Source organism: Chrysochloris asiatica, unplaced genomic scaffold (genome assembly GCF_000296735.1).
Source record: "Chrysochloris asiatica unplaced genomic scaffold, ChrAsi1.0 scaffold00150, whole genome shotgun sequence".
Taxonomy (NCBI): Eukaryota; Metazoa; Chordata; class Mammalia; order Afrosoricida; family Chrysochloridae; genus Chrysochloris; species Chrysochloris asiatica.
The window spans coordinates 6,136,661-6,159,001 of NW_006408668.1; the positions used below are offsets into that span (position 1 = coordinate 6,136,661).

General features: G+C 40.8%; 1 protein-coding gene across 2 annotated transcripts in view; it reads left to right on the forward strand.

The window, feature by feature from the left end:
• AFF3 (AF4/FMR2 family, member 3) overlaps positions 1-22,341 on the forward strand; it is a 761,863-nt gene that overhangs the window by 614,852 nt on the left and 124,670 nt on the right. For both annotated transcript variants that reach the window (XM_006870742.1, XM_006870741.1), the window contains one exon: positions 18,299-18,339. In XM_006870742.1, coding sequence (XP_006870804.1) covers positions 18,299-18,339 — 41 coding nt within the window. The remainder of the gene's footprint in view (positions 1-18,298; positions 18,340-22,341) is intronic.

Genomic DNA, 22,341 nt, shown 5'->3' on the forward strand with positions numbered 1-22,341 from the left:
CGAGGGTGTAAATCTTTACAGGAGTAGAAAGCCTCATCTTTCTCCCGCGGAGCGGCTGGTAGTTTCGAACTGCTGACCTTAAGGTTCACAGCCCGATTTGTAGCCACTACACTACCAGAGCTCCTATACACTTTATATTCAGAAAATGTTTCATTGATGATGTCATTCAGTAACCCTTTCTTAATTTGGAAAGAATTTCCTGAATTATTTCTAGGCAATATTTCACTGAAAACTCAATTGAAGAAAAATGTGTTATTGAAGGTATACTACACATGTTCTGTAAGACAGTAAAAACTTTTATATGACTTCGTTTACTTTATTAGATCCTCTTTCTCAATGGATACCCACTGAAACCGTGATGTTGTGAATATCTAGGTCAGATTCTTTATCTTGCATTTGGTCTTGATGCATATGTACCACACCTTCTTATCTTTTGCAATTAAAGAAACTGACAGCATGAGTGATTTTTATAAAGCAATCCCTTGCTCCTAATTAACACTCCAGATAGTTGTTTTATATATGGTTGTTGAAGCTGTGGCTTCAAAACCAATTATATGAAGTTCTGCTTTGGCCTATTATTATACCATGGTCTAATCACAAGATAGTAGTTCCCATGATTTAAAAAAAAGACTAAGGGTAGGGTGTTTCTTTCTCTCCATGATCACAGTATGATTTTGCCCTGTAAGAGTGGAACCTGCGTACAAATATAACACACATGCACATACCGTGAGGCAGAGTGAAACCTGTAAGAGCCAGAACTCAGTGGGACTTCCTTGGGTCACCAGTGACCTCCGTGGACTCAAATGTACTGAGCTCTTTGCAGTCACTCAGATTGTCTTAGCACAAGACTTCTGGCTTTGAAAACTGCTAGAGTCTCATTTTCTCTTGAGGTGTCTAACACGGTACTCCTAGTGTGTTTTCTCCCTCTCTGGCAGTTTCTTCTCATGTACTCCTAGTGTGTTTTCTCCCTCTCTGGCAGTTTCTTCTCAAATCCTTTGCTAACTTCTCTTCCTCTACTCAATCTCTAATGTTGAGTATTTCAATATTTAGTCCTGAGTTCTCTTTTACTCTCTTAGTGATCTCATGCATTCCCGTGGCTTTCAATTTCTATCTGCTGGCAATTTTAAAGTCATGTCCTGGAATCTGAACTCTTTTTTTGAACTACAGAGCTACTTGAATATCTCACAAATATTTCTAATTGAATTTGTCCTGAACTGCACTTCTGGTCTTTGCCACCCTTCTAATCCCAACACACAATATGTTTCTCTTTTGATTGTTCCCATTTCCACAACTAGCACTACCAGACTCCCAATTGTTCATGCCTAGAAGTGTTAGACTCATCCTTTGGTGACTCCCTGTTCTTCATGTAGACACTCATTTTATCTCCAAGTTCAACCGCTAAAATGAAATGTTAGTCCATCCATTTCTTTCCCTCCTGGCTAGTCTACACCACTCTAGTATAAAGGATCGTATTTCTGCTCTTCCCCTCTGTACGTACGATCACCTACCTACAGGTTGGATAGTGTGTTCTAGAAATGTCAATTTTATCCTGTTGTCTGATGTTGTTGCTGACTTTTTCTGTATAGTTTCTGATTCTCTGTCTCATTGCTCACTCTTCACATTGAGCTTTTAAAAGCATATTTCAGAATCAAGTTCTTTCTTGGTCTAAAATATTAAATGGGTTTCCCATTCCACTTTGGATAAAGTTCGGAGCCCAAAACACAACTAATACTGCCCTGCATAGTCTTGCCTTCTTTTTCTCTTCCTTCACTTTCTACTCATTCATTACACTTCTGCCACATGGGATTTCTTTCAGCTCCTCTAGCAAGTCAAGTTCAAATGCCTTAGGACTTCTGTCATCCTCTACTCCCTATCCATTTTGACCTGGCTAATGCGCTGAACTGCCAGGTTGGTTTGAGCCACAAGGTCAGCAGTTCAAACCCACCGGTCACTCCTTGGAAACCCTATACAGGGTCACTATGAGTGGAACCATCTCAACAGCACTTAACAACAACAACAGCACCTGGTCATCTTGTAAGTGCATAGACACCATTAGCAACCTTAATCTCTCTTCTTTAGCCTTAGCATAATTTAAATTATGTATTCATATGCTTATATTTTGAACATCAGCTAGATTGGAAGTCTAAATATTTGTTGAGTGGATGCATGGATAAATGCATAATGTTGAGTTGAATTCATTGTCCAGTGCCAAAGATGACCCTTTGCTCTACCTTTATTTTTCATATGGAACTCTACCATTTTTCAATGTAGTCTTACCCAGCGAGCAAAGGTATTGACAGCAATTATAAAAATATAACACCTATGCTTTTAAATTGGCTATAGTACAAAGAGAAAAGACATCTAACATCTATCTAATTTCCGTGGAAATATCTATAAATCTCCTCTCCCCCTCAAAAAAAAAAAATTCTACTGCCATCAAGTAAATTCCGACACATAAGGACCCAATATGACAAAGTAGAACTGACCATAGTGTTTCCAAGGCTGTAATCTCTATTAAAGCAGACCCACATCTTTCTCCCATGGAGTGACTGGTAGGTTCAAATCTCTTCTCTGTTGGCTAGCAGCTTTCACCACTGTGCCACCAGAGCTCCTGAAAATATCTATTTATTGTTGTTTAGTGCTGTCAAGTCAGTTCTGACTCATAGCAACCCTGTATGGTATTTCCAAGGAGCCGCTGGTGGATTTGAACCACTGACCATTGCAATTCAAACAGACCTTGCAATACAGTGCTTATCCTACAGTGTCACACCAGGACTCCAAAATGTCTGTAGCCATTTCTTAAACAGGTTTAATGTCAAACCATGTTGACATTGCAAGTTTTCTTAGTAAGTAATCTCAAAGTGAAGCCTTCCAAAAACCAAGGAAATGGGTTTCTTCATACCCTTCCTTTTCAAGGGTAACAACAGTTTGACGGTGATATCTAGGGCAGGGGTTGTGACAGTGATGACTCAGGCCAGCCTTTAGATAATTGCAGGATATAATTGATATATGCATTATCAGGGTAGCGACTATAGCTTTCATATTAAAGAGAGTCAAAGTAGAAATAGGGCAAATGACTCGAGATCCCGATCCCTTTGTGTGTATGGATAAATATGAATAAGTGATACATGGAGCAATTCGTCTGATCTTTTTTCTGTAGTTTTAGATTGTAAAACATTCAAAGTCCAGTGTTTCCATGAAAGTGTGAAGGAATTATAAAATTTAAGACAAGAGTATTCCTAAAAGTGCTAATAAATACGATAGGTTTGTTTTTGTTTTGTTTTTTAATGGATTGGAAGAGAGAGATGAAATATACTAAACATCTTCCCATTTGGTAGAAAGATGAGCTCTACCTTGGGAGGTAGGACACACGCAAGTATCTAGATGAAATTATTATAGGTAAGGTATGAGGACAGGAACATATGATTAAGACTTCCAACAAGGCTCAGCAAAAATCATCTCATCTGCAGACAGCTTTCCAGAGATGAAAAAATGATAAGCTTGGGAAAAGTCAGAGAACAGGGATCAGAACTGAATGACTATGTATATGCCTGCAGCTTCCAGTAATTGCATTACCTACACATATTAGGCAGTCTTTTTATTTTAATCAAATAACTGCATTTTTCTCTTTAGATGAGTATGGTTTATCCACTTAGCTGACAATTTTAATTTTACAGCTGTGATCATTGGATATAATTTGTAGAGAGAAATTTTTCTATCGGCATAATTTACTTCTCACGCGCTGAAGAAGAGTTACCTTTTAATTTCCAATCAATATTTGGAGAGCACACAATTAATTTAACAGATATCTAGGTCGTTAGCATAAATCTGCAAGTTAAAGAGCCAATTCTTTTCTTATTTATAATGCATAGGGTAATAATCATGTCTCTCAGAAAAAATCTAAAACCTCGTTGCATCTGAGATGTTAGGATTGTAGGTAGGATTCCTCTGAGCTCTAATCTGCAGTTTCTATGACTTTTTGGCTCCTTGGGTGTCTGATGGTGGGGCACCAGAAACATTCCCATTTCGGCTCTCTGTTTTTCACTGTAGAGGTCACTGCCTAACTAACATTAGTTTGGGGTGTAATATTAAAAGCAGATTGCATTTGTAATGGGAGCTGTTCATGTGTTCCCTTGTTCCTTTTTAATATGACAATTGCATAACCAAAAATTATGCTTTGGACAAGAACCTCTGGAGCCATTGGCAGTGTAGGTCAATCAGTGACCAAATAAATTTGCTGAATGATATGCAACGTGGAATAATAACATAGGAGATTTTTGCAGCCCAACTCCACTTCCCTGGGTGCATTTTTCTTCTCAGGATCAGCCTGGTTGATGCTGAAGTTCTTGGCCTGTGAAAATTTATTACCCACAGAGTCGATCTGCATTCAGGCAGCCAAGTCTGAATAAATAGAGTCATTGTGCTTGTCTGGGATTTGTGGCCAAAGTTCATCCAGTCAGCTTGACATTCACATCCCAGGAGATTCATAAAAGCCAACACCCTGGTATGTGCTCTTGAATTCTGCCAAAATTGTCTAGAATTATATAAACAGCAGTGGAATCCATAATCAGGACCAGGTTTGAGGGGCAAGGCTCCAAAATCAAATATCTCCTACATTAGAAACAATTCGCTTTATCGGTGTTATTTATAGCCAAACGGGAGCTAGAAGAATTTTATATGAAAGTCTTGATTGCCTACTAAGCACCTAACAATGCAGGACACAGCCTTCCCGATGAATTACACAGTGCCACAACCCAAACCTGCAGCCATAGAGCCAGTCCCCACTCCTAGTAGCCCTATAGGACAGTGTAGAACTGCCCAGAAGTGTTTCCAAGGTTTTGTTTCATTACAGAAGCAGACTGCCTCAGCATTCTCCCTTGGAGCAGTTGGTAGACTTGAACCAGCAACCATTTGGGTCATAGCTGAGCATTTTAAGCACTACACTAACAGGGCTCTACATTGATGGATTACAGACTAGCAATATTTCAGTATGGTAATTTACTCACAAAAACAATTCTAGAAGCATTTGAAGTATGTTTGAAGTGCAGAGACATGCTGTGTTAGGAATTACTACAAAAAAATAAGGCTACATTACATACATTAAACCCAGTAGCAAAATAGAAACAAGAAAAAAGAGTAGTTTCATTTTATTTTTAGTCTTGCATTCATTTTGTACCTAAGCTAAATACCCAGTGTGACCACACTGCTGGATTGGTTTCCCTCTGATATAGAAATGGGACAATAACTCTAATTGAAAACAATCAGATCTTTGTCATCTGGTTGACTCAGTGACACACAAAACTAACACAAAGCTTTGTATACGAAGTAATCATTTAGTCCAGACTGGTTACCATCAGTGAACCTCAGACGTCTCAACAGCAGAGTTTTTTCTTTCTTTGTTTTTTAACAACAATAAAAGCTAATCCTGGTGTGGTACTGTAGGATTAGCACTGGACTGCTAACAACAAGGTCAGCAGTTCAAAGCCACAGCCACTTCTTGGAAACCCTACACAGCATCGCTATGAGTAGGAATAGACAAGAGCGCTTAGCAATAACAACAGAGTTAATTGAGGAGCCCTGGTGTTGCAGTGGTTAAGCACGAGGCTGCTAACCGAAAGGTCAAAGATGGTTCAAATCCATCAGTTACTCTGTGAGAGAAAAATGTGGTCTGCTTCCATGAAGATTGTGCCTTGGGAACCCTATGGGGCAGTCTTGCTCTATCTTAGAGTACCTCGATGAGTCAAAATTGACTCAGTGACACACAAAAATAACACAAAGCTTAAGCAAGTAATTATGCTTTACATATAAAATTTTGCCATCAATAGGCCACTCCTCAGAAACCCTATACTGGATCACTGTGAGTCGGGACCAACTCGATGGCACTTAAAAACAACGAGAAGGAATGAATGGAAAATTAATTTATGGTGGCCAGCTTTCCTGAACTGTGCCACTCTTCATAAGTGCTTGTGAAAACCACAGCATAGGTGGAGAGAGATTAAAATGTAATTGTCTTTTTTTCTTTTTCATGTCAACTGTTATTTCCAAAACTGAACTAGCCAACCAACTTAAATGTCACTGAACACAGATGTAGAAAGGTCCATAGCTCTGTTTCCTAAAATATTTTCTCAGATCCCCTATAGAGACCTGATAGGGGTTTGTGTAGGGTCCTTTGTGTCCAACCACCTGGGACACAGAGAATGCCTAATTTCCATCTGAGGGCTCTGACTGTCAGGCTGGGAAATGAGAACATTATATAAAAACTAAAGATGATCCATTAAAATTGGGGCAAACATACAATCAACAGAAAAATGGAGAGTCATTCCCTTTGTTGAGTTGAAGAATTCATAGAGGGAGCTACATTTTTGACACAAAGCCTAGTTTTTGTTAATGGTGGAGATTAACATCAGCAAACTGGAACCTCCTTGAGTTGAACAGAAGGCTTAGTTGATTGGCATGCTCAGTGAGGCTGCTGGTTGGCAGAGGAAGCAGACTCCTCCCTCCAGAGGACTTTCCTAGTTTGACTCAGAGACGTACCTTTTGTCGTGTGAGTTCAGTGGCTTTTTCTTCAATAGCTTCTTCAGAAATGTAATCTTTCAAGAGTTGGTGTTCCTTGGAATATATGCTACCGCTCATATCCTTCTTGGGAGGGTTCATGTAGTAATGGACTGACCTCAGCTCCTTCAGGCGTTTAGTCTAGATATGCACTTGGAAAGTTGTTTGGGTCCCTTCCTGCCCCCATCATTAAGCCAGGCTGGTTATCAGTTTTTCTCAGGAGACGTTGGTAGCCTGTTATTTCTACATGGGGCAAAATCATTTGTGGTAATTTAGTGTCCCTGAGCACTTTCTAGTTGCAACCTAACCAGATCTGTAGCCATAGGTTGTATTCAATGAAACAAGACCATCTTTAAGAAGCAGACCACACTGTGTTTAAAATGTCAGGCCACTAGAAATGAACCTCTCCACACAGGAAAGGTCCAAGAGTGAAGGTTTGTCAGATCTCCAGGGAGATCTGATCCAGCAGCATGTCTCTGTGCACCTCTGCATTTAACCTCAACTTTGCTCTTTAAAATCCAAGGCAATTCAAGAAAGAGTGTGGCATGCAATAAGACATGTGAAAGTCGTTTCACATATAAACTATACAGTGGTGTTTACTTGAGGTGTGAAAATACTAGCACCAATCATAATATCAGAATTGTCTCCGTTTTAACTTATACTGTATAAAATTGCTTTGCAAAGTACAATTTTGAGAATCTTTCCTAACCACTGTTGTTGTTAAAGTGTTGCTCAGGTAGGTTCTGGCTCATAGGGACCCTAACAGCATTTCCAAGGAGCAGCTGTGGATTTGAACCATCAACCTTATGGTTCAATGTTTATCCTACAGCACCGCACCAGGACTCTTCCTAACCACAACAAACTTACTTTACTTTGTTGTTGTGTTAAGTGCTGTTGAGTTTGTTACAACTCATAACCACCCCGTATAGGGTTTCCGAAGAGTGGCAGGTGAGTTTGAACCACCAACCGTGTGGTTCAAACCAACCTTGAGGTCAAGTGCTTATCCTCTGGCGCCACACCAGGACTCCTATTTTACTTTAATATTACTATTCTGTTTGAGCAAAGTATAGCTCTGGTAGCGTAGTGGTTACGAATCGGGCTGCGAACCTTAAGGTCAGCAGTTTGAAACTACCAGCTGCTCTGCGGGAGAAAGATGAGGCTTTCTACTCCCGTAAAGATTTACACCCTCGGAAACCCTGTACAGGGTCGCTATGGGTCGGAACCGACTCGATGGCACTTAACAACAACAACAACATAGGTGCAAATGAAACCTAAAGCCAGACTGTGAATTTGGTTCTTTAAACACAGGTTGCATTATTAACAAAATTGCCAGAGTATGTTCAAGGGGGCTTCAAAGAGCTCACGGAAAAATTTCATTATCTTTTCATTTTAATTTTTCCATAAACTTTGGGAAGCCCCCACATGTTTTACTTTCCTGTTTTCTTTATACAAGAACAAAGTAACATTTGTATTCCACAACTTAGGCCCTGCATGCATTCATAATGAGGTTCAGTGGTTAACTGAAAGATCAATGGTCCAAATCCCCCAGCCCATCCCATGGGAGGAAGATGTGACAGTCTGCTCCCATAAGGACTTGCAGCTTTGGAAGCCCTATGGGCAGTTCTACTCTCCTAGAGGGTTGCTATGGGTTGGACTCAACTAAACAGCAATGGGCTTGGTGGTTTTTTGTTTTTGTTGTTGTCAAGGCAAGTGGAAATTTTATGGGACTCCACCAAAGCATCACATTGAGACAGCATAAGGACTTTAAAAAAAAATTTTTTTTTTTTTTTTGCAAAAGAAAAAAAAGAAGAAAATAATAAGACCAACAACTAATTTCTGTGCCAAGGAAAAGAGTCACAAATGGGGCCTCTCAGTTGGAGTCTTCCACATGATTCTCAAATTCAATCATTTACTCACTAGAAGGAATCACAGAATTCAAAAGGTGTTATACTCACAGTTATATGCATATATATTTTTTTAAGTTTTTATTGTGAATTGAGTGATAGTTTACATGGAAAAACATGGGTTTTACACCCGTTGTTTCATTGCAATGATTACTATCTCCGTGCTTCATCATTCAACAGTATTTGCTTCTATTCCCCCTGTTTTTTGCTTGTTTGTTTTTTTGAAGTGGGAGATGTACACAGAAATATTCAGGAATATATTATCATTTAAACCAAAGGGCACATTTTGCAAGCCTGCCTCCTTGCCGCCAGCACACAGCCTTTCTCTTTCCATGAGTCTAGAGTCCTCAGCTATTTTATGTCCCCATGTCCTCATTTTTGCCTCCTTCTCTGGTGTTACTGCTTCTCTGAATAGGGTCTCACATTCCACTCATGCTCTTCTCCCTTGATGGATCCTCCCCCCCCTTTTTGTGACAAAAATTCTACCTTTACAGTCACAGTTAGTCATGATAACAAGTACTCAGTATTGAATCATAAAAATCTTATCCCCATCTCCTTTCACCAGACCCATCTAGACAAGATGAAAACTATTCAGTAGGGACCTTCCCCCACACACTCTGAAACTAAACTCCCTCTTGAAAACTTGTAAGCTAGTCACTTTGTGCCTTTATTGCCCCCTTTTTAGGTAGCCAATGTCTAAGTTGCCTGTCCCTTTCAACTGTGTACAGAGGGGATAGCATTGATATCACAGTTTTATTTTATGACAGTGAAAGGATACAGATAAAAATCAGCAGAGGGAGAAACCGCACTGGGCAGAATCTAGGAGAGACCAAACACAAGTTTCCAGTGCCCTCACTCAGTGAAGCGGTACACACAGTGCATAATTCTCCCTGCAGTGATATATGACAATATACAGATTGTTGTCAACCAGGGAAGATCACCTGAGCTGTGGTTTCCAGGGTTTTTACTGAGAATCAACCCTATAGGCATGGATCACTCCAGTGGCTAATTTTCGTTACTTCATCTTCAGTGCCCCCTCCCACCCCCTGACACAGCATGGCTATACCTCATTGTTATCATAAAGAATAAAGCACCTGGTGTGTACCAAGCCCCAGACATTTTTACCAGGTCAGGGTATTTCAAAGACTTAAAGTAAAGGTTCTCTCCCAGGAGCTGGGCAAGCTCCAGACCTTTGGAATATGTGCAGGATTTGAACACCCTAGACCTGCTGAGTAAACCCATCACATCACAGCCTCCTTGCTCAAGATCTTGCCTACACTGCGATTCCAAGGTGCCTCTGGGTAGACTGGAACCTCCAAACCTTTGGTTAGAGGCTGAGCACATTAACCATTTGCACTACCCAGGAACTTAAAATCCGAATTATTCTAATCCTAAATATATGTCTTTTAGAAAAATAGAATGCCCTAAGACCCAGCAATTGCACTGCTAGAAATATATCCAAAAGACTTTAAAGCAGAGACTCAAATAGAGATTTGTACACCAATATTATATGCAACACTATTCACAATAGCTAAAAAGTGGAAACAACCTAAATGATCATTAGCAAATGAATAGATAAATAAAATGTTGTGCATACAAACAATAGACTACTACTCAGCCCGTAGGAGGAAGAAGTCTCCACACTTGCTACAATGTGGGTTGAGCTGGAAGACATTATGCTGAGTGATTTAGTCAGCACAGAAGGATAAATATTGCATGTTGTTGTTGTTGTTAAGTGCTGTCGAGTCAATTCCGACCCATAGCGACCCTGTATAGGGTTTCCAAGGAGCAGCTGGTGAGCTTGAAGTGCCGACCTTGCAGTTCAAACGGCTTTGCAGTCTGGCGCATTAACCCACAGTGCCACACCAGGACTCCAAATATTGCATAACCTCACTTAAATAAAAAGAGAGAGAAAAAGGCAGATGTTTAGTAGCACAAAGTTTAGTAGTGGTTGCCAGGGGAAGAAAGGGAGAAGTGAAGGGGAGACTTGGGGGGAGTTAATGGTGGTAGAAATATTGCATTGATTAAGGTAGGGTCACACCGGTTATCATTGTATTGCTGTCAATAAGTTGTTCACTTGTTAAAAATTGAATTGGCAAAATGTGTGTGATAAATATACTTACAACAATGACAGAAAAGAAGAGTAGCTGCTCTTCTTTCAACCAAACATCTCATGGAATGAAATTCCTTGGTTTGGAGGTTGAGGGTCATGGTTTCATTGACATCCCAGTTAATTGCTCAGATAACATGTTTAGGATTTGTTTTCTACCTCGTAGTTCATTGTGTAGTACCTGAGGTCTTATGAGCTTACAAATGGCCTTCCAAGAGACACCAATTGGTCTCTATTCACCTGGAACAACAGAAAAAGTGGGAATCAGGGGGAGGAGAGTATGGAATGTACAGCTAATGGCCTCCATGAACGACCCCTGACCTGCTTTGCCATGAGACCATAACTGGATGGTATCGTACTACGCTTAATTATTTTGATCGAAGCTTCTGTAAAAGAATACTGGTCAAAAGGGAGGAACTGTAGAACAAACTCAAACCTTCAAACCTAACTGAACGACCCCCTACCTCCATGAACGACCCCCTACCTGCTACCATAACTGGATGGTGCAATACTAGCCTTAATTGTTTTGATCAAAGTTTCTGTGAAAGAATACTGATCAAAAGGGAGGAACTGTAGAACAAACTCAGTCTACCAAACCTACTGCCATCAAGTCAATTCTGACTCAGAGGAGACGGCCCCACAGTCCCTAAGGCTGTACATCTTTGTGGAAGTAGACTGCTACATCTTTCTCCCAATAAGTGGTTGGTGAGTTCAAACCACCAACCTTTGGTTAGTAGCCAAGTTCTTAATGCACTTTACTACCAGGAATCCAAATGCAGAACAGAATTGAAATTTCTCATGGAGCCATGAAGTTTAGATGAACCCCTAACACTATTGCCCTGAGATCATTTTTAAAACTTAAATCAAAAATAATCCGCAGAAATCTTCTTAAAGTCAAACAGTAGTTTAGCCTAAGTAGTAAAAAGTATTTGCCTTGAGCATTATGCTTTTATAAGGGCTATTTATATGGGATCAAGCTGGTAACAGCCACTTGAAAGATTAGATAGGAACCTTGGGAGCAGTGAATTTATGTTAATGGGGGAAAGCCAACTCAGAAAAGGAGACTTAGAATGATTGCACAAGTTGAAAGAATGTAATCAATGCCACGAGATGTTGGAACAGTTGAATCGGTGTATGTTTTGCTGTGTATTTCTCAAGGACTTGCAATTTGAAGAATGTATTCAGTATCACTGAATTGTACATGTAGAAACTATTGAATTGGTGTATGTTTTACTGTGTATATTCTCAAAAACAACAAAATATATTTTTTAAATAGCAAAAGGCAGATCTAGAAACCTCAAACTATCTTCTCTTTATGACTGTTACTTGCCAAAAATATCTTGATGATGTGTGTTAATTACCACTTGGTAACTTCAGTTTCCTGTATCCAGCTCTGTTGTCAATACCTCCACTTGAACATCCCATCAGCTACGAACCTAACATAGCCAAACCTAAACTCTATCTTTGGCCTTTGCTCCTGTACCTGTCTTGCCCTCTCAATCAGTGGATCTCCATCCACACCAGGTGTTCAAGTTAGAGAAACCTGGAGTGCATTCCTGACACCTTTATTTTTTTTTTGTTTTGAAAGATTCACAGGAAGTTGCAATGAACGCTTCCTGTGACATAAACCCTTCAGTGACTTCAGGACAAAATCTAAAATCCTTAACTGGGCCTCCAAAGTCCTGTGGCATTGGCCCTCCTGCCTCGGCCTCATTCTGGGCTTCTCCTCTCCCTGCCACTCATGAATTACAGCCACAGCACCTTCTTTCAATTCTACTGACCTCAGCTTCTGAAACTCCTTTCCCTGCCTGGAGCCCTTCCTCTTCCTCCCTACCACCCACCTCTAAGACCCACTCTCATTGATCCTCACGCCTCAGCTTTGTGACCCACGCATTCCAAATGAGGGACCCCTTCATTACTGTTTCCTAGCACCCGCTTCTCTTCATTCATAAGCCTTATAATCTAGAACAGTTTATGTGTGTTTAACTTTCTGTGTCTGCCTCACCTTCTAGACCCCGGGCACAGTGATGACAAGGGCTTTGTCTCTTTTGCCTGTGGCCCAAGCTAATCCCAGTGTCAGGCACTCAATAGAGAACTCAGCTTGAATTACAGAGCAGTAGAGATGTTACTTGTTGTCTCTATTAAGTAAGAAAATAGACTGCCCCAAGACCCCTTTGAAATTTTGCCTCTTCCCTTCATTTTCCTCCCCACTCCATTGTCTACGTGCTTGTTCTATGCTTGAACTAATTACACTCAGGGCATTTAATTGTCTTGTTGATTTCCCTTCAATAACAGATTGTGATGCTGTTGCCTGTTATTTTGGTAGTTCCCTTAGCACACACTGAAGCAGGAATATCTTCTGATGATACTCCCTGTAATCAAACCTGTTATAATAGAGACAAAGAAAAAAAGATGTCGTTTCTTGAGGAGAACCTAGAAAATGACAGTTTCTAGGGGCACATATGCTTTGTATCTTAGACTCGGGCTTCAGCATCACTCATGAGTGGGGAAATGAATTCAGGATAGATCAGTGCAGCATATCTGAACCCTCCCAACCTATTTTGCTGAGAAATGAGCATGAGGTAAAGTTGTAAGGAGGAGGTGATGAGAGGCTTGTTGTTAAGTGCCATGGAGTCAGTCTGACTCACAGCAAGTCTGTGTAGGGTATCTGAGGCTTTACATCTTTGCAGGAGCAGAAAGCCTCATCTTTCTCCCGGATGAGAGGTTTAGGAGGAGAAAAATTAGGTTGCTGTAACGTACAACTCTTGAAAGTATGAAATTGGGCAATTCATCTACTTTACTCTGATTGGTTTTTCAGCTTTCATTTCATGAGTCACCAAAGTAATTTTTTCTTTGCTGTTTAATTTCAGTGTTTCTTTATTTGATTGTTCTCCGACAGTAAAATAAAAGAATGTGTAAAAGCGAAAGGTTTTTTGTTTGTTTGTTTTTTAAGAGGAGAAATGATCCAAAAGTTTGATGGTCTTTGCTTTAGTATGTTGTTATTGTCAAGTGTCGTCAAGTTGGTTCCGACTCATTGAGATGCTATATGGGGTTTCCAAGGAGCAGCTGGTGGATTTAAACTGCTGACTTTGTGGTTCACACTCCAGTGCTGATTCTACAGTGCCACACCAGGATTCTGCACAACACCAAGACCTATCCTTTTAATCTAATAATAAAAATAATAGTCTTTTTATTTTTTTATTTCAGTGAATTATTTAGAACATTTAACATTTTTTTACCTTCTTTCTTGAAGGACAATTAGTTATCCTTTGCATCAGATAGAGACTAGAGGAACCCAAGAGTCTGGCCCTTGATCCCCTTTCAGGTCTGGAACTGAACCCACCCCCGTGGCTCACTGTTCAGCCAGGCAATAATAGGAATAGAGGGGGAACAACACTAGTGAGGTTTGCTCACCCTCGAGGGGTCAACCATTCGAGATCAAAAGGGCAGCCTTTTCTCAAGGACAGAATTCAGAAGGATTGGGAAAGGAGGAAGAATGGAAACGAGAAACACAGGGAGAAAGTGGAATAAGTGATGTTGCATTGAGGGGACTGTAATCACTGAAATGAAATGAAGTAACGAGTATGATCTGTTGAATGTGCTAGTCTGCCCTGCAAACTTGCACCCAGTTCACTAAAAAAACAAAGACACAGTCACTGTTGCTGAATACCCAGTGTATGCAGTGTGTGGTGGCATGGATCTTGTGGACAGAGAGGCGTGGCTTGGTGACTGGTGGGTGCGGGTGTCCATATCACAGCAGTCTGCTAAAGGAAAGCAGTGCCTACCCCACGCATCACACCTAACTTAGAGTATAAGACTTTGTATGCATTAACCGATCAAATTATTCTTGGCGGATACTGCCACCCAAAAGCGTTCATTTGTAGGTACTCCAGTGATGGCTTGAGAGCTTTTGATTGTTCGGGGGTTTTTTTTTGCTTTGTTTTTAAAATCATTTTCTTACAGACTTCACATCAAGAAGTGCTGCATTTTCCTATCACAAAAGTCAGCAGGAAGTATGGAAGCAGGAGAAAAGAGGACCAGTCAGTGCCAATGGCTCCAGAAAATTTCAGAAGCAAAATTCAGAGGATTCTATTTAACTTTTAGTCACCACTTTTATGATATTCCCTATTCCAGGGAGAGCCCATTTCTGATGCTTCATGCTGAGGCCATGTTACAAGAACAAAACAATAATATAGTCCCCCTTTCTTTAGGGTAGTTCAAAACACTTCTCCTCTATTTAGCCAAAGATCCAGGGTCACTGTGGGTCGGAACCAACTCGATAGCACTTAACAACAACAACAGGGAGTATAGAGTTATTTCCATGAATAGTTGTCAAACATGAAAGCCATCTCGCTGAGTGCTAAGGGAACCTTTTAGAAGATAAACCTCTGAGGACTGCCTGTCACCTACGGGGGTGCTTTTTATAAAGGCCCTGTCAGAGGGAAATAGGAAGTCCTCTGAGGTATTGAGGAGTCCCTGGAGGTGCAAACAATAAAACACGGGGCTACTAATCAAATGATTAGTTGTTTGAACCCACCCAGAGGTGCTTCAGAAAACAGACCTGTCAAGCTGCTTTGAAAACCCTATAAAGCAGTTCTATTTTGCACACACGGAATCCTGGTATGGCGCTATGGGTTAATGTGGCAGACTGCAAAGCCTTTGAACTGCAAGGTCGGCAGTTCAAGATCACTAGCTGCTCCTCGGAAACCCTATACAGGGTCACTATGGGTCGGAATCGACTCAACTCGATGGCACTTAACAACAACAACATTTTGCACACACATGGTCGCCATGGACTACAATGAACTTGATTGGTTGTTTTGTTGCTGTTGTAGTTTTCTGAGGTATGCTGTAGATTCCTGGGCACCGGGTCTTCTTCAGGCTTCTCACCTGTTTTCCTGCCTCATTCTGCTCTCTCAGATATCTTTACAAGAGAAGGCTCTTAAAGACACTGAAGTCCAGTGAGCAAGCATGGGACTTTCAGATTAACTCTTTGGTGTAGCTGTTAAATGCCATTGAGTTGCTTCCAATTCATAGCAACCCTGTATAGGGTTTCTGCCGAACTTGTGGTTCAAATGGATCTTGCAGTCCAGTGCTTAATCCTACAGCATGCAAGGACTCCAGATGAACTCTTCAGATGGTCTTTCATTGTTGTTGTTGTTAGGTGCCATCGAGTCGGTACCAACCCATAGCGACCTTATGCACAGCAGAATGAAACACTGCCCGGTCTTGGGCCAACCTCACTACTGTTGCCATGCTTGAGTCCATCGATGCTGCCACTTGGCCAATCCATCTCGTTGGGGATCTTCCTCTTTTTCTCTGACCCTCCACCTTACCAACCATGATATTGTGACTGATTCCTTTTCACAATATATCTGAAGTATGAGAGACAAAGTTTGGCTATCTTGGTCTCCAAGGAGCACTCTGGCTGCACTTCTTCCAAAACGGATCTATTGGTTCTTCTGGCAGCCCATTGTACTTTCAGTATTCCAAAATGACATGCACATGGACTCAGTAGCTTCCTCATCATCCCATTCAGAGAAGTAAGAAGCAGTTTGGAAACTGAGATGTAGAGTGAGGAACACACTCAAGGTCCTTAATAAATTGATGGCAAATGTGACCCTGGAAAGCAAGTCTCTCCAATCCTAGTATGACAGATTTTTATGGTGTTTTCCTAAATTATTGTGGTTATGTCACTTGTGGAAAAGATCTAAGTCCATACATTGTTTCCTTTTTGGTTCCTTTTTCCAGTTCCAGAAGCTCATGTTCCCCCTGTGAGCCGTTTCATTCAAGCAGAATGTCTAAACAGAGGCACTAAAGGCATTTTAAGGGTATAGTTCCAGCTCATGCAGCAACCATCCTGCTCTTTGCAACCCTGGTCCCAGGCATTAAATGCCAATAGTGATACCCCTTTCTGATAGAAACACCCAGAAATGCCACTGCTCCCCAATTCCAGACATTCCCTGCAGTTGAGGGTAAAGGCTGAGGGCTGCGAACTGCTACTAGAAGCGAGGGCAGGCCCTTGCTTTACGTTCTACTCTAATACTACCAAAGGATCCCTGGTAAAGATTTACAGTCTCGGAAACCATATATTGGGTCACCATGAGTCAGAATCCACTTGATGGCCATGAGTTTGGATTTGGTTTCGAATACTACCAACACCCCTTCTCTTCTGACCATGTCCCTTCTTATCAATAAAAGTCTGCTCGTTTTTTAGCGGAAAGTATTAGCTCCTTTCAGCAGATATTTATTGAGCACCTTCTATATGCCAGACCAATATTGTTGAAGGCACTGATCCCACCCAACCAGTCGTATCTACACTTCCTAACACTGTTGTACTTTAATCCTTTTATTTTCATGTTATTCCATAAGTATCCTCAAGACATCCCTGAACCTCTAGCCTGACTTCCTACCTAGGGATTGAGTTTCTTCAAGATGACTATTTCTTCAGCTTCTGTTATTATCCTCTATGGGGCCCAGGGCCATACTCTCGACATAGTAGGAACTCAGTAAATGTTGAAATTGACACTCATGGGATGGTATATGAGAAAGATAGAAATCACTTCTTTGTAGATGATGGTTCTAAAGATTCTGTTTTGTTATTATCTCAATGTGATGAGGAATAATGTAAGAATCTTTTATGTATCTCTGGTAAACAGCAAATGTGCCATGTAGCATATGTGATGAAAATGGACTGTGTGAGCTTCTTATTAGCTGGTGTACTTCGGAGTAAGTCTTGGTCTTAAAGGCCCTGCTTCAATGTATACCCAATTATGACTTCAGAGCTTGAAAACCTCATGTGACCGTCTGCCTTCCTTAGCCTAGTAGTGCCCTATATAGATGACAAGTTGAAGGAAAAAATAGAATGGAAAGTAGATACAAACCTGGGAGTATTTGATGGAGAAATAGAGGTCCTTTCTGTTTGTTTTTATTATAGAAAGTTTGAAATACGTGCAAAAATGGATAATAGAATAAAAGAAAAGAATCGTGTAATAGCTACCAAGGTCCTCCTCATCAGCTAACTTCAACAGCTACCAATCCCAGGCCAGCTTGGTTCATCTGTATGTCTACCTGCTCTCCTTTCCTTCCCCTGTATTACTTTACAGACCATCTCAGCATCAGATAATTTTATCCATAGACATTTCAATATTAATCTCTAAGAGAATCTTTAACCAAAACAAAATATTGTCATAATATCATTACTATACCTAAAACAACTCAATAATTCCAGCATATCACCAGATTCACGATCATTGTTCAAATTTCCAATTGTAGAAACTTTTCCAAATAATCAGATAAAGGGGTCAAAATTACACCTTCATTGGGAAGAAAAAGAAATGGAAAAGCGGTACAAAGGAATCAGAATAGATTTTTTCTTAAAAGAAAATAGAACAAAGCAATGATGAAAGTGATTTGAGGGATTAAAACGAAACAGGTCTGATCTTTGCTAGGTTTCCTGAGACTTATGAAACATCACCTGTATCTCACCTGCCATATGCTTGGGGCCTCCCCAGGCTCAACTGTGGCAGGCAGGTGTATACTGAATCTTCAGTTAACTGGTCCAGATGGAATGTTGATTTCCTAACGTGGCATGCGCTCTACTATGTTGCTTGTGGTTTAAAATTCGGCCACATGACAAAACTGAGTACAACATGGGTTCTTTGAAAACATTGATTGAGCACATAATTTAGAAGTCAGAATATTAAATAAACTTCTCTGCCCTTTCTTCCAGCAGGCAGCCCAGAGAACCGCTCTCCGTGCACTATCTGACAGGTACATTTTGTCATTTTTATGAACTATAAATTGCTTTATGAAACATTGAGCCCTATTTATCGTGGCATATAATTCATAATCGGATTTTGTCCCTAAAGTAACTGCAAACTGGGATGTTAAACATTTTGCATGCTTGGATTTCTCATGCATGTGTGGAGTTTATTACTGCAAAAATCACCTTGTTGTATTTCATAGAAAGTATGCGGAATCCCTTGTTGTACAATGAAACAAGAGACAGGAAAACTTGGAGGGAAAAGGCCTGAATGGCGCTGTAAATTCTGAACTTTAGGATTGGTTGATCTCTGAGCTCATTTTTCAGCAATAAGTACTTCATTTATGTTCAGATGTTTTCTTCAGCCTTTTTTTACCCCCCATAGCATTTCATGGGGCACTGTCTTTGGATGAGATTTTTCTCTTAAAATACTTTTATGCACATAACCCAGCAGTACTTCATGACCCTGCATGCCTGACGTTTTTACTCCTTGCCTTGACTTGTTTCTTCTGACTTGTGCTATTTTGTGAGCTATGCAACCCTAATCACTAATCACAACTGCCAAAGTGTATTTCACATCCTATTTTGCCTAAAAGGCTGTAGAAAAATAAGTTGAACTGGGAGAGAGAAAATGATGTTGTAGAGCAAAACAGAGTCTAATTTGTTTGGGTTTGCTGTTTATTTTTGCACATACGAAGGTTGGGGCAAGTGTGTGTGTGTGTGTGTGTGTGTGTGTGCGCACGCAGTTTTGTATGTGTGCATGTGTGTGTTGAACTGTCAGAAGCCTCCATTTCTCTCCACAAACAGGTACTTGCAGTGTTAGAAAAAAACTGGGAGAGATGTTCCCTTCACCTGGCTGGCAGCCACCTCAGTACTGTCTAGGTAGCCCTCCCTCCCTCCCTCTCCCCCTCCCTTCCTAGTTCTTTCTTTCTAGAATGAGCAGCAATTGACTGTGTGAACCAGCTCAGTTCAGTGCTCCTCCAAGGTAAAACCTGTCACTTAGGTGGAATCATCCGGTGTGCCTGGGTGAAAAGCGTTTTCTTGATGGCGGCAGGCTGAGTCTGAGCATTTTTATTTCAATTGAAAAGCCTTCCCCATGACAACCACACACGCCTGCATGCTCTGAGAAGGGCTGCCACGTGACCTTCTGGGATTGCTTCTGGGATTTTCACAAAAGCTCGTAACGGCACTGCGCTGAGACAGTCTGTTGGTAGAAGCAGGAGAAACTCTGGATCAAAACATTTAAATTCTGACACAATGGTTCCTTTCCTATACAGAGTTCTTTTTTCTCTTTGCCTCCTCTTCTTAAGTAAGTGATACCTTCAACAAAATACACCAAAGAGCCAGGGACAACCCCAAATTTAAAATACTATGTCACTGCTAATGGTGTACACATACATATTAAAAGTACGTTAAGTGAGTAAACTTTATTGTGCTATATAAATTGTATTTCATTAAAACTATTTAAATATATATATACACACACATAGTGTAGTGGTTACGAATTGGGCTGTGAACCACAAGTTCAGCAGTTCGAAACTACCAGCTGCTCCGCGGGAGAAAGATGAGGCTTTCTGCTCCCGTAAAGATTTACAGCCTTGGAATTCCTGTTCAGGGTCACTATGAGTTGGAATCAACTCAACGGCACTTAACAACAACATTCACATACTTACACACACATCCTGATGTGTTGCTGTAGGATGAGCACTGGACTGAGAACCACAAGATCAGCAGTTCAAACCCACCAGCTGCTCCTCATAAACCCTATATAGGGTTGCTCTGAGTAGAAACCGACTCAACAGCACTTAACACTAATAACAATGTACATGTATAGGATGTGACACTGTAGGATAGGAACTGGACCAGTAACTACACGGTCGACTGTGCAAACCTACCCGTCTCTCTTGAAAAACCCTATATAAGGTTGCCACAAGTTGGAACTGATTTGACGGCACTCAACAACAACAATACATATATGTGTATGTGATTCTGTGTTTGTGTGTGTATGTATGTATATATATATATATGTATGTATGTGTACTGGTAGCATAGTGGTTACGAGTTGGGCTGTGAACCACAAGGTCAGCAGTTTGAATCTACTAGCTGTTCCGTGGGAGAAAGATGAGGCTTTCTGCTCCCGTAAACATTTACAGCCTCAGAAACCCTGTACAGGGTCGCTATGAGTCAGAACCGACTCCACGGCACATAACCACCACCACCATATATATATACACACACATATGTATATGTACATACACACACAAGAGAGGGCTTCAGAAGGTTTGTGGAAAAATGGAATTAAAAGATAGTGGAATTTTTCTACTAGCGTTTTAAAGCCTGCTTGTGTATCTATATGTTCATTGTGCCTATAGTTGTTGTGAAGTGCCGTCAAGTTGGTTCCTACCCATAGCAACCCTGTATAGGGTTTCCGAGGAGCAGCTGGTGAGCTTGAACCACCGACCTTGCAGTTCAAACAGCTTTGCAATCTGGTGCATTAACCCACAGCGCCACACCAGGACTCCACAGCCGATAGTAGCATAGATCAAAACCTACTTTAGGAAAATAGAGTCCTTTTGCAAACAAAATCAGGTGTTCCTAAACTAAGACAGATGTCTTTTCTAGGGCTTCTTCTCAAAAGAGACATAATTCTGACAGAGTAGGAAATGATGTGCATGCATTTTAAGGATGAGCAATGAAATCCCTTGACTTTTTTCTGATATTCTCTCTAATGAAACAAGTCATCCAACTAATTGACTAGTGTATTAGCATTATAGCCCCTGCTGATTATGTTAACTGTTAAATGTAGAATAAGGACCTCTGAGTAACATAGTGCTTAAGCACTCAACTGCTAACCAAAAGGTCTGCAGTTCAAACCCTTCAGCTGCTCCCAGGAGAGAGGTACAGCAGTCTGCTTCCATAAAGATTATAGCCTTGGAAGCCTTATGGTGCAGTTCTACTCTGTCATTTACGGTAGCTGTGAGTTGTAATCAACTGGACAGCCATGGTTTTAAGTGCAAAATTCCGTGAAGGGACAAAAAGTCCATACCCTACCCAGAAACCAAAGTCTCCGTTGTCACTGTTCTTCATATAAATTTATTCTATCTTCAAAACTAAGATGACATTTCCCCTTATATCTTATAGTGTTTCTGTTCAGAATAAAGAGTCCTGGTGTGGCACTGTAAGATAAGCCCTGGGCCATAAGGGCTGTTTGAACTGCAAGGTCTGTGATTCAAACTCACCAGCCGTTCCTCGGAAAGCTTATGCAGGGTTGCTATGAGTCGAAACCAACTGGATGGCACGTTGACAACATTCAGAATGGGGATGTGTGTGGTGTGTGGTGTTTCAAAAAGAGACTTCAAAGTAATGAGTTACTTTCTCATACTAGCTTAATAATGTAGTTGTGTAAAACTACCTTCTCTGGGTATTATCAATGACACATTTTCTTTTTTCCACTAATTCTCAGCCACTGGAATAATGTCTGTAAATGAGAAGCATTTGGACATACAATTATTAAGAGCCCCATTCTTTAAAGCAAGGGACATGGACTCACATTTTCTCATGTTTTAAAATTAGAGAATCCTTACTTTGCTAGGACTCCTAGTGTGGTGCTGTAAGATAAGCATTAGACTACAAACCACAAAGTTGGCGGCTCAAACTCACCAGCTGCTCCTTGGAAACCCTATACAAGGTCACTATGAGTCAGAACTGACTCGACGGCACTTAACAATAACAACAGTAAAAACTTACTTAGCACCATTTTGCATTGAATAACTTATTCCTTTGGATAAACCCATATTTTCCAGAAAAATGGTCTGTGTCAGATAGCCCAATATTCTGTCTGTCAGGGAAGCTTGCGGGTTGGAATGGAAGTGAATAAAGATCCCCCACATGGTGACCTTCCCAAGGTGAGGACCTCATCCCAGTGTCTCTCACTTCTTACTGTTGTTGAGTGTGGGTTTCTGAAGAGCGGCTGGTAGGTTTGAACCACCAACCTTGCATTTGCTTATACT